Below are 13489 nucleotides of genomic sequence, written 5' to 3'. Positions count from 1 at the left end.
AGAAAATAGATGCATGACCATCACTTCTTCATTGTTATTTATAATTATTTAGGGAGTTATTGGGTGATGAATTTGTGTAGAGTTTGTAAATTCTGAGAATTGATAGATTTAAAAAAGTTATGTGGATTGTGAAAATTTATATATATTGACTTATGCAATTTGATCATAACGTTTTTAGATTGATATAGATTTTCATGAATTTGTATTACCTCTTTTCTATCATTTTTCTAAAATAAATATAGAATATAGCATGATTATTTAGTTTTTGCTTTCAAATTAAAAAGAAAATAATACTGATTCATACAAAATTGAACAATTTTCTTAAATAGCCATTTTAAAAGATTTTATCACAAAAAGAGCATTAAAAAAAGAAAATGACCGAAAGAAGTTTCATTAAAAATATAAAAGACTATTTTACCCCTTACGGTATATATGTATAAGTAATAAAAAATAAAAAAGTTGTTTTTATATTTTTTTAAAAAAATTAGAACATTTTTATAATTTTTATAATATTTCTATTTTATAAAAAAAAATATTTTTTTCAAATTTTCTTTTTGAAATTCGAAAATGTTTTTTGAAACTATTTAAAAAAAAATTTAAAAATTATTAAGATTTGTAAATGTAATTATTATTATTTATATTAAAAATATATAATATTTTTAAAAATAATTATATATTCAAAAATGTAAAAGTATATAAATGTAATGAATTATAGTTTTGAACATATAATTTGGATTTAAGGTGCAATAGATATTTGGTAAGAATAATTATTTTGTTTTCTAGTATTTTTATCACAAGGATTTTGAAAATCACATGGATACATATGATATTTTGAAAATTGAGTCTTATGAGTAAAAATGAATAGAATTTATCTTCTAATAACACTAGATTTAGATAGAATTAGAGAATCAATAATAACTAAACTTTTTGAATAACAAGAGATTTGAATGGATTTTGAAAATTCTTAAACCAATAATAATGGATTCTACTAAGATTTTTGAAATTTAAGAACCAATAACAATGAATTCTTAAAATTCACAAATTCTACACAAATTCATCTCCTAATAACCTCCTTAATTATTTAAATATGAAGAATTATTTCCCAATAACCCCCCTAAAATAAGTATAGAACTGTTGGTTAGCTCCACCACCAATAAAGTGATCACAGAGAGCAAATCTCAGCCGTGTATTCAGAGCAGGGCCCTCTTTACAATTCAAACTTTCTGTTGGTCATTTATTTGTATGAGTTTTATGATGGTCCCGTGATCTTTAACTCTTCATCAGTTAACAGTTAACACTTAACACCGTAAATAATCGTTAAACTTTTATTAAAAATCCAATTTGTCCCAACTAAAAAGTTGCATATTTAGCCTCAACAATCACATCATTCCGTCATTTCATCACGAAAAAAATTCTTTCGCCAAAATATGGCACTATAAATTTTCAATATAAGATGTGTTGTGTGTATCTGAAATTTGGTTGAATGTCTAAATAATTCGCGAACCTTGTATAACAAAAAGGCAAATGATAAATCAGATGCCGGAGAGAGACAACGGAACTAGAAAAAGCCAGTTGATTTGTGGGGGCCCATTAAGGCCCAACTAACACGTGGTTACCCACCATCTTAAATGTAACACGTGGCGCTTACGCTTTATTCAACTCTCTTGACTCGTAACCACGTGTCTTTCACGAACCAGCTCCTTTTTAGGTAACGAACTAACGTCCGCCTTACGGTTGTTGTTTATACACTAGTTTTAGTTTTTATTTTTTTTATTTTTTCTTCTCTCAATTTATTGCAATCACACTTTATTAGTCAACACGGTATTAATAAATTACTTTTAATGTGTTTGTGGAACTTTATAGTCATCTATAAAAAAATCTAGAACCGTTAGATATGGTAAATATATACTAGAAATATATTACTAGTATAAAGATCTGGAACTCACAAGAATATTATATGAAATGTTAATGCATTGCAAAACATGACCAAAAATTTGAGATTTGAATAAATGAAAGACTCCGCACCAGAAAGTTGAATTAAGAAACAAAAGGATATGACTAATGAGGGACTCGCTAAATCATAAACTAATGTACATTAATTTTATCTCGGGAAGCTAATAACGTGGAATAATACTCCCTCTATTCCTGAAAGTAAGATTTTCTAGAGTATGCATGCTTATTAAGAATTTAATAAATGTTTATAATTTAATTTATTTTTTATTTTCTTATACGCTTTCCAATAACTTTCCACCAATAAAATTTTCTCAATTAATGTTCTTCAAAAATATAAAAAAATACCTTAACAATATAGAAAATCTATCTTTGTGGAACAAGAAAAAAATCTAAAACATCTTACTTTCAGGAACGGAGGTAGTAATAAATTAGGGAAGCTAATAACGTGGAATGATAATAAATTAAGAGGAGCATGCGATGGCAAAATGGTATATAAGTCAAACATGGGAGGTGGAATCGAGTATTAACAACCGCTTAATAAACCTTGTTAACCACGTCTCTTTCTCTCTCTCTCTCGCTGTCGCTTTGAGAAACGGACCTGTTTTTTTTTTTTTTTAATAAGAGAAAGGGAGCGTATAAATAGCAAAGCCCATTATCCTTCATTTTCTCCCTTCCCCTCTTTCACAATCTTTTCCTGATTTTTCGTATATTCTCCCCTAAACTTTTTAGGGTTTTCGAGAAAGTAAAAGAAAAACAAAATCTCCCTCTTCACTGATCCCTGAGATTCTGTTTCTTTGAGGAGAAAAAATCTGCATTCTCCAGAGATTTTCTCTTCTGGGTTCTTTTGTGTTTCCACCTCGTTTCAATCAGGTTTTCAAATCTAAACCCTATTTTGATTCTTAGATTTTAGCCGTTCGTTCGATCTGCTTACGGTTCGTTGTTGCGTTGTAGTTATCTTTTCTATTGACAGTTACGCCCTTTTTATTCATCTGCATCGAAAACTGTTTCCTATGTGATGTGATTAACTGTTTTTTTTTTCCTACAAACTCTGTTATTCGTAAACCTTACAGCATGGTTTATTGCAAAACCTTGTCTTTTGAAGTCGATGTAATGGGACTGAAAACATTGTTCTCTTTTACTATTAGAATTGTATGAACAACCAAATTAAAGACTAGTTTTGAGCGATGAAGCTATAAGGTTTTTGTCGGTAGCGTTATAATTAAAATAAAAATATAAATGGTTGTCATATCAGAAAGGCAGTTGAAAACTTCGGTACTTGTCAAAATCAGTGGCTCCTTTTCTCTTCATATCGTTAAACAAAGTAACAAACCATTAAGACGATTAGGTAAAAAAAAAAAGAATAAGAGGAAAGATATCAACAAAAACATAACTCTCGTGTTGACTTTGTTATGTTCTGCTTTTTTATTGTCTTAAAAAGAACTTTATAAAGGTTCAATCTTTTTTTTATTGACCCTTTGTGAGAAAGAAACTTTAAGATTTTGCATTGTCCTGTTATTGTCCCCTTACATTAAAAATTCAGAGATTTGCAGTATGGTTTACTTGTTTTTTGATGGTCATGTTATACAGGGTTTATAGTTGAAAGCTCAAGACCAGCCTAAGAACATCTTCCGTGGTGAAGATTTAGAGACGATGAGGTAACGTGAAAAGATAAGCTTTCGACTTTTTTTTTTTTTGGTTTTTGCGTATTGTTAATGTTCTGAATATTTGTTTTTTCGTGTTCAGTGTTCACTGTTAATGGACCACCGTTCACCAACAAGCAGTGACAAGAAAACATTGAAGAAGTGTTTTTTTTTTCATTGACAAAACAGTTGGATAAAAAACACAAGAACAAGTGCTTTAGAATAAGATCTCTTATTTGAAAACATTTTGGGTTCTTGGAGTAGGATGGATACTGACCCTGAATCACCAACCAACAAACCAAGACTCGGATCATCATTCCCTTCAGGAAGATTCATGATGAAGACAAGGAAGAAGATCCCTAAGCTCGACGACGTCAGATCCAACGGTTGGTTGGAAGCAATGATTTCCTCTTCCCCACCACGTAAGAGGCTAGTCAAGGATTTCAACGTCGAGGTTGCTCCTGAAGATGACTTTGCTCAACGGGCTTGGATGGTACAACATAGTTTCTTTCATTCACAAATGTTTTTTTATCTCTCTGTTGTTATATTCTCATTACTCCTCACCATATTCTCTGTTTTCATCTTGACAGCTCAAGTATCCATCAGCTATTACCTCCTTTGGTCACATTGCAGCTCAAGCAAAGGACAAGAAGATAGCTATGTTCCTTGATTACGATGGAACTCTTTCCCCAATAGTGGATGACCCTGACCGTGCCATCATGTCTGACGCTGTAAGATCCATAACCCTTTTGTATTTTTGATATGTTAAATTATGATGCTAAGTGTTTGTTCTCTCTCAGATGCGTGCTGCTGTTAAAGACGTCGCCAAGTACTTCCCAACAGCAATAATTAGTGGTAGAAGCCGTGACAAGGTTAGACTCTTAAACCATTATCAGCCCTATCAAACTAAAAAGTTAAAAACGCTAAACAGTTTAGAGGGTTTGTTCATGTGCCAGGTTTACGAATTGGTAGGACTAACCGAACTCTATTACGCCGGTAGTCATGGGATGGACATAATGACTCCTGCTAATGTTAATGGCTCCCCTGAAGACACCAACTCTGACCAACAGGTGAAATTCATTGTACCTCAGTTGAACTAAATGATCAAACAAACTCTTCTAATCTCTTTTTTCCTTGTTTTTGTCAATAGGGTGAAGAGGTAAACCTCTTTCAGCCAGCAAAAGAGTTCATACCAGTCATCGAAGAGGTTTTTAGATCACTCGTGGAGCTAACTAAAGGCATCAAAGGTGCAAAAGTGGAGAACCACAAGTTCTGCGCCTCAGTGCATTACCGTAACGTTGACGAGAATGACTGGCCACTCGTTGCTCAACGTGTTCATGACCACTTGAAACAATACGCTCGTCTGCGTCTAACTCACGGCAGAAAGGTACTTCTTACTTGGAACATATAGTCTAATACTGATCATCACATATATGTTATGTTAACATGACTTGTTTTGGTTTAATATGATTCAGGTTTTAGAGGTTCGTCCTGTGATCGAATGGAACAAAGGAAAAGCAGTTGAGTTTCTGCTGGAATCTCTCGGATTAAGCAACAACGATGATTTTCTCCCAATCTTCATAGGAGATGACAAGACTGATGAGGATGCATTCAAGGTACTAAGGGAGAAGAAGCAAGGATTTGGAATCTTGGTATCATCTGTACCAAAAGAAAGCAATGCGTTCTACTCTCTTAGAGACCCCTCAGAGGTACTAATTACATAATAGTCTATATCATCATCACATATGTTATGTTACATATGCAATATACTAACTGGTAAAATGATGTTGTTGCAGGTGAAGAAGTTTCTCAAGACTTTGGTGAAATGGAGAAAGATGGAAGACTCTACAAGTCAATGATGATTGTGTAGGAGTATCAGAAGAAGCTTCATTCAACTCTTGCTTTCTATTTTTTTTTTCACATTTTAGGTTGCTATATCTTTAATAGTCTCTGCTATTATATCTTTGAATTGATCATTTTTTTTTCCATATTATCCATGAATTAAGCTGTATTAAAAATCACACTGGTTTCATAATTTATTTAAACGCTGAGCGAGCACATAGGAAGGAGATTGTGTCTAAAATGGTAACCGAAACAAATCCTCAGTTCATATTAATATTCTGGTTCAGCTTACAGATTAAGGCATAAAAGAGAAGTACAAAAAACAAAGAGACTCTAGAAACTACTTTTAGTAACATATCAATCCCAAGTATATAGTGAAGGAAAGTGGGACTACTAGATAGAGTTGTTAGCTGCATGACCAATATGCATTTCCCTATCTAAAAAGAACTTTCGGTTCATTACCTTCATAGCATCCCATTTCTCCCTTTCATCTGCAAAGCTAACAAAACCATATGTGGATCCACTTGTTTCGTCAAAGCAAATCCTTGCTACCCTAGCCGAATGATAACGACGACTAAACTGCTCGAGTAGCAAATCATCCGTGGCCTCTGGGGCCAAGTTACCAACATATATAACGTGATCCTGCTGGTGGTGGTTCATGGGCGGTGGTGGACGCTGAGGTGCAAACGGCCGCGGATGTGCAAAAACCTCTCCGGATGGAGCAAAAGGACGAAAGACCTGGTAAAAACCTGGTGGAAGCGGATGATTAATCTGGCGTGGAAAAGCAAATCCGGATGGAGCAGTAGGACGGAAGAGGTGGTGGTTAGGTGGTGGACGCCGAGGTGCATCATGCTGCTGCATCATGGGCTGGCGGATGAGATGATTATCAAATAGAGAATTCTGAAATGCCTGATCCTGCAAAAAACACATAATCTCAAAATATAATCTCTACTACTACTACTACTACTCATGTCAAAATCATCCTTCAAAAAAAAGTTGGTAAAATTCATTAAGCCATGGGGAAGGGAAGAACCTGATGTTTAAAACCTGCAAGAAGCTTGCATACGCTTTCAAGAAACAGAGCCCTTTGATTCATGTTCAACAGTCCAGCGATGTCGGTGATCGTACTCTTCCTCAGTTGATTCGCTTCACAGTAGATTCTCACAAGCTCCTCCATGATCGCACCACAATCCTCCGTTGTCGTCACTGAAGTGGCCGTCTCCATTATCACCGTTCCACTCTGAGAAGGAAGAAACGACGATACCCACTTATCCGAGAAACGTCTTATAAAACCGTCCTGTGCTTCCCTCATCTCACCTAGTAGACGCGAGACTGTTTCGTTGATAGTGTTCCCGAGCTCGGACGACAGGTCTTCCCACGACGCAGCAAGATCACCGTAAGTGCCGATCGGATCTTGATCGAGTCCGTCGACCAAAGACTGGACAAGGCTGGTGAAAAGACGAGGATTGATGTCGCCGAGGAGGAGGATCGGCGTCTCGAGCGAGTTGCTGCGCCATGAGGGAAGGAGGAAGTAGAGAATGGTGTTTTTGTTGGCGTAGTGGTCTAGAGTGTCGTAGTATGCGCGTATGTCGCCGAGGACGGCGTCGTTCTTGGCGTCGGAAGGAAATATCAGTAAGGGAGGGAGGCAGCGTTCGGTTAGGTGTTTGGACCATTCGGTGTAGAAGCCATCGAGTTGATTGAGAGGTCTATTGCGGCGGAAGAGACCGTCAGACATTTCTGGGAGAAGAAGAAGAAGAAGACGGCGTACGACGATGATGAGAGGGTTTCTTCAAAGGCTTTTCTTTCTTTTTGCTCTGTTTTCTTTGGGAGGGAAAGGATATATAACGGACTCGTTTTAACTTTATAACCAACTCTAAATCTCATTAAAATTCAAGATTCGCTTCGGTTAATTCACGTGAACGATGCCAATTTACAAGGCAACATAACCGGTTTGGTTCGAGTCTAATCAATTCGAATCTCATAAAATTTCATTTGGTTCGCGGTTAAATCACTAGAACCATGCAAATCAAACCAAATTTTTTATTTATTTATATTATTTATATTATTAAAACTGAAGTACAAATTATGTTTGTTTGGAAACATGGATAACGGTTTATAAAAAATTTGTTTTGAAATATGTATAGCAGTTTAAAGAATATGTTTGTTTGAAAACATGAATAGGAGTACAAAAAAAAATAATGTTGTTTGCAAACATAGATAACAATATATTAATAAAAAAATAATGAGCTTATATTATTAATAAAAATTGGAACTTCTTATATTATAAAAAAATATCTATTTGAGTCAACTTTAAAATATACGAAAATGGACTAATCTAATTACTTACAAACATTTTTTTATCTAAAATAATCATAAATAAAATTTAAATTTTATATACATATTTCAAATCAAAATAATAATTTCATTTGAATTATAACAAAAATTGATTTAAAATATGCATATATTCAAAATATTATTTTTACTAAAATATTTTCCAATCACCATTATTAAAAAAATGTTTTCAATATATATAAGAAAAATATAATAAAAAGCCCAATTTCATATACCGGGCTTAAGTTATGGTTTTATATTTCACATTAAATTTTAAATATATAATATATGTGAGTATTTATATGATGGTACATATAAAATACTATTAATTATATGATTACTTATATGATGTCACATATAAAATAAGATTAATTATACTATGACATATATATGATATATAATAGTGACTAGGGGTGGACGTTCGGGTATCCATTCAGATTCGGTTCAGATCTATTTGAGTTTCAGGTTTCCGGGGTCAAAGATTTCAGCCACATTCAGATATTTCTAAATTTCGGTTCGAATTCTATTATGATCTTTGCGGGTTCGGTTCGGGTTCGGATAACCTATTTAAATTATTTTTTTAATTTTACAATTCATTTTATACTTTAAATTTTTCAAAATCTATAAATAAAATAATATATTATATATAAATTTGAATAACATATGTGGGAATACCTAAACTTAACATATAAATTGGTTTGGTTTAAATATTTGGAACGAGAATCAATAATTATTTTAAGTATTTTTAGTGTTATGAGTATACTTTAACTATTTTAGATATTTATTTTTGACTATTTGTATATATTTTCAAGTATTTAAACCAACATAAAAATATCATATATATATTCTGGATGTTTTTATAGACATTTATATTATTAAAACTGAAGTACAAATTATGTTTGTTTGAAAATATCGATAACAGTTTAAAAAAAGTTTGTTTTGAAATATGTATAGCAGTTTAAAGAATATGTTTGTTTGAAAACATTAATAGGAGTACAAAAAAATATAATGTTGTTTGCAAACATGGATAACACTATATTAATAAAAAAGCAATGAGCTTATATTATTAATAAAAATTAGAACTTCTTATATTATAAAAAACTATCTATTTGAGTCAACTTTAAAATATACAAAAATGGATTAATCTAATTACTTACAAAAATTTTTTATCTAAAATAATCATAAATAAAATTTAAACTTTGTATATATATTTCAAATCAAAATAATAATTTAATTTGAATTATAACAAAAATTGATTTAAAATATGCATATATTCAAAATATTATTTTTACTAAAATATTTTCCAATAACCATTATTAAAAAAATGTTTTCAATATATATAAGAAAAATATAATAAAAAGCCCAATTTCATATACCGGCTTAAGTTATGGTTTTATATTTCACATTGAATTTTAAATATATAATATATATGATGGTATATATAAAATACTATTAATTATATGATTACTTATATGATGTCACATATAAAATAAGATTAATTATACGATGATATATATATGATATATATATAGTGACTAGGGGTGGACGTTCGGGTATCCATTCAGATTCGGTTCGGATCTATTTGGGTTTCGGGTTTTCGGGGTCAAAGATTTCAGTCCCATTCAGATAGTTCTAAATTTCGGTTCGAATCCTATTATGATCTTTGCGGGTTCGGTTCGGGTTCGGATAACCTATTTAAATTATTTTTTTAATTTTAAAATTCATTTTATGCTTTAAATTTTTCAAAATCTATAAATAAAATAATATATTACATATAAATTTGAATAACATATGTGAGAATACCTAAACTTAACATATAAATTGGTTTGGTTTAAATATTTGGAACGAGAATCAATAATTATTTTAAGTATTTTTAGTGTTATGAGTATAATTTAACTATTTTAGATATTTATTTTTGACTATTTGTATATATTTTCAAGTATTTAAACCAACTTAAAAGTATCATATATATATTCTGGATGTTTTTATATACATTAAATCTAAAAATAATATATATAAGTACATAAATATTTTTTGAATACATTTGGTTATAAGTATTCAAATCGGATTCGGTTTCGATTCCCTAAACATAAATTTTTTGAATAATTTGGATATTTAATCAATTTTAGTTTGGGTTTGGTGCTACTTATTCGGATCAGGATCGGTCCGATTCTTCAGATTTGAATTTTTTATTCAGCGCTAATATTGATATGAAAAAAATAGCAACATATTTTGAAAAATACATCCGCACGGATTAAAATCTAGTTTATTAAAATATTTTAGGAGTCAAGGTCAACTGTGACAAAAAAAAAAGAAATTAAAAAATCAATTATTGAACAGATAATTTACTTGGCGTCGAAACAATAGTTTTTAGAAGAATACACAATAAACGCAGATATAATAACTACACGCCCCAATCTTCATTTTATGCTTGCAATCTTGTTTCTCTTTTCTTTACCAAGCGTATAATCTTTGTTAATCATCTTTTTGTTTCTATATATATATATTTAACAGTCTCTGCTTTTATATCTTGAATTGATCATTTTTTCAATATTTTTCATAAATTAAGTTTCTGCTATATCTTTTAATCTCTATCATAATTTATTTCACAACGTTGCCCTGAAGCCCATATAAGGGAGATTCTGTCTAAAATGGTAACTGAAACAAATCCTCACTTCATAGAACCTTCTGGTTCAGTTTACAGATTAAGGCATAAAAGAGAAGTAAATCCTTTTACAATAACAAAGAGACTCTAGAAAGGTACTTACTTACTTTGAATATATATAAGTCTAAGGGACAAAAAAAAAAAAGAATATATATAAGTCTATATGATCACATATGTTATGTTATTAAGACTTGTTTTGTTTCAATATGGTTCAGGTTTTAGAGGTTCGTCCTGTGATCGAATGGAACAAAGGAAAAGCAGTTGAGTTTCTGCTGGAATCTCTCGGATTAAGCAAGAACGACGATTTTCTCCCAATCTTCATAGGAGATGACAAGACTGATGAGGATGCGTTCAAGGTACTAAGGGAGAAGAAGCAAGGATTTGGAATCTTGGTATCCTCTGTACCAAAAGAAAGCAATGCTTTCTACTCTCTTAAAGACCCCTCAGAGGTAGTACAAATTACATAATATAATCTAATAGTCTATATCATCACATATGTTTTGTTACATATGCAATATACTAACTGGTAAAATGGTGTTGTTGCAGGTGAAGAAGTTTCTCAAGACTTTGGTGAAATGGAGAAAGATGGAAGACTCTACAAGTCATTGATGATTGTGTAGGAGTATAATCAGAAGAAGCTTCATTCAACTCTTGCTTTCTATTTTTTTTTTCACATTTTAGTTTTTCTATATCTTTAATAGTCTCTGCTATTGTATCTTTGAATTGATCATTTTTTTCCATATTATCCATGAATTAAGCTGTATTAAAAATCACACTCGTTTCATAATTTATTTAAACGCTGAGCGAGCACTTAGGAAGGAGATTGTGTCTAAAATGGTAACCGAAACAAATCCTCAGTTCATAGTAATATTCTGGTTCAGCTTACAGATTAAGGCATAAAAGAGAAGCAAAGCTAAAGACAAGTACAAAAACAAAGAGACTCTAGAAACTACTCCCAAGTTTATAGTGAAGGAAAGTGGGACTACTAGATAGAGTTATTGGCTGCAAGACCAACATACATTTCCCTATCTAAAAAGATTTGACGGTTCATTGCCTTCATAGCATGCGTTTTCTCCCTTTCATCTGCAAAGCTAACAAAACCATATCCGTAACTACCTGTTTCGTCACCGCAAATCTTTGCTATCCTAACCGAAGGATAACAACTAAACCTCTGGTATAGCAAACAAGCCGTGGCCCATGGGGCCAAGTTCCCAACATATATAACGTGATCCTCTTCAGGTGCATGCTGCTGGTGCTGGGCCATGGGCGGTGGTGGTGGAGGCAGAGGTGCATACTGCTGCTCCATCATGGGCGGATGAAAATTCTGGTGTGGAGCAAAAGGCCGGAAGAACTGGTGGGCATCTGGTGGAAACGGAGGTGCATAGTTCTGCACCATGGGCCGAGGATAATTAGGGTGTGCATTAACCTCTTCGGATGGATGAAGAGGCTTGAAGAGATTGTCATCATCTGGTGGAAGCTGCTGGTTAATGAGATTATAACCAAATAGAGAATTCTGAAAAGCCTTATCCTGCAAAAATTGTAGAGATAAAAACATATAATCTCAAAATATAAACATATAATGTCAAGATGACAAAAAAAAAAAGAACATATAACGTCAAAATCAACTCAGTAATCATCTTTATGAAAAAAACAAAGTTGTAAAATTCAATAAGCCATGGGGAGGGGAAGAACCTGATGTTTAAACCCTGAAAGAAGCTTGCACACGCTTTCAAGAAACAGAACCTTTTGATTCATGTTCAACACTCCAGCAATGTCGGTGATCACACTCTTCCTCAGTTGATTCGCTTCACGGAAGATTCTCACAAGCTCCTCCATGATCGCCGCACCACCACCCTCCTCATCCGTCGTCACTGAAGTCGCCGTCTCCATTATCACCGTTTCACTCTGAGAACCACGAAACGACGATACCCACTTATCCGAGAAACGTCTTATAAAACCGTCCTGCGCTTCCCTCGTCTCGTCTAGCAGACGCGAGACGGTTCCGTTGATAGTGTTCTCGAGCTGGAGCGACAGGTCTTCCCACGCAGCAAGATTACTGAAAGTGCGGATGGGATCTTGACTGAGTCCGACGTCGTCGACCAAAGACTGGACAAGGCTGGTGAAAAGACGAGGATTGATGTCGCCGAGGAGGAGGATCGGCGTCTCGAGCGAGTTGCTGCGCCATGAGGGTAAGAGGAAGTAGAGGATCGTGTTTTTGTTGGCGTAGTGGTTTAGAGTGTCGTAGTATGAGTGTATGTCGCCGAGGACGGCTTCGTTCTTGGCGTCGGTGGGGAAATCCCGTAAGGTAGGGAGGCAGCGTTCAGTTAGGTGTCTGGACCAGTCGGTGTAGAAGCCATCGAGTTGATTGAAAGGTCTGTTACGGCGGAAGAGATCGCCAGCCATTTCTCGGAGAAGAAGAAGACGACGATGATCGAGAGGGTTTCTTGAAAGGTTCTTCTTTTATCGTTAGGTTTGCTCTGTTTTTTGGAGGGAAGGCATATATATAACGAACTCGGTTTAACTGTATAACCAACTCGAATCTCAAAAAAATCCAAGATTCGCTTCGGTTAAATCACACGAACCATGCCAATTTATAAGGCAATAAAACCGGATTGGTTTGACTCTAATCAGTTCGAATCTCATAAAATTATATTTGGTTCGGTTATATCACTAGAAACGATGCAAATTTAAACCCAATTTTGCTTTCTTAATTTGTTTTCTTATTTTAGGAATCAAAAGTCAACTTTGACCCCCAAAAAAAGAAAAAAAAAAATCAGTTATTGACAGGTATTTTACTTGGCGTATAAACAATAGTTTAAGAGAACCTTTACATGTTTTCAAACCCAATCAGCGTTGGAAATTAGGAGAACTAAAGAAAGGCACTAAACCATGCGACATTTACAAATTACAAACATCTTTTGTTTTTAGAAGAACATATGAAGGAGACTCCGTCTAAAATGGTAACTGAAACAAACCACCTCACTTGATAGAATCTTCTGGTTCAGTTTACAGATTACATAAGAGAGAAGTAAACCCTTTACAAAAAAAACAAAGAGAC

At 33.4% G+C, this 13489-nt stretch overlaps 1 protein-coding gene across 2 annotated transcripts; it reads left to right on the top strand.

The window, feature by feature from the left end:
* Positions 1–2541: 2541 nt before the first annotated feature.
* Positions 2542–5636, top strand: LOC106303711 (probable trehalose-phosphate phosphatase G). Of its 2 annotated transcripts, XM_013740015.1 has the most exons (9): positions 2542–2823; positions 3541–3608; positions 3697–4086; positions 4184–4324; positions 4394–4465; positions 4550–4663; positions 4744–4980; positions 5069–5302; positions 5390–5452. In XM_013740015.1, exons 3-9 carry the CDS (start codon positions 3859–3861, stop codon positions 5450–5452), a joined length of 1089 nt encoding a protein of 362 aa, XP_013595469.1. In that variant the 5' UTR covers positions 2542–2823; positions 3541–3608; positions 3697–3858. The 2 variants fall into 2 exon arrangements, with proteins under 2 accessions (XP_013595469.1, XP_013595470.1); XM_013740016.1 differs by lacking the exons at positions 2542–2823; positions 3541–3608 and having other exon boundaries at positions 3859–4086; positions 5390–5636.
* Positions 5637–13489: the final 7853 nt, after the last annotated feature.

This window comes from Brassica oleracea, chromosome C7 (assembly GCF_000695525.1).
Source record: "Brassica oleracea var. oleracea cultivar TO1000 chromosome C7, BOL, whole genome shotgun sequence".
NCBI lineage: Eukaryota > Viridiplantae > Streptophyta > Magnoliopsida > Brassicales > Brassicaceae > Brassica > Brassica oleracea.
This window is presented reverse-complemented; position numbering and strand designations above follow the sequence as displayed.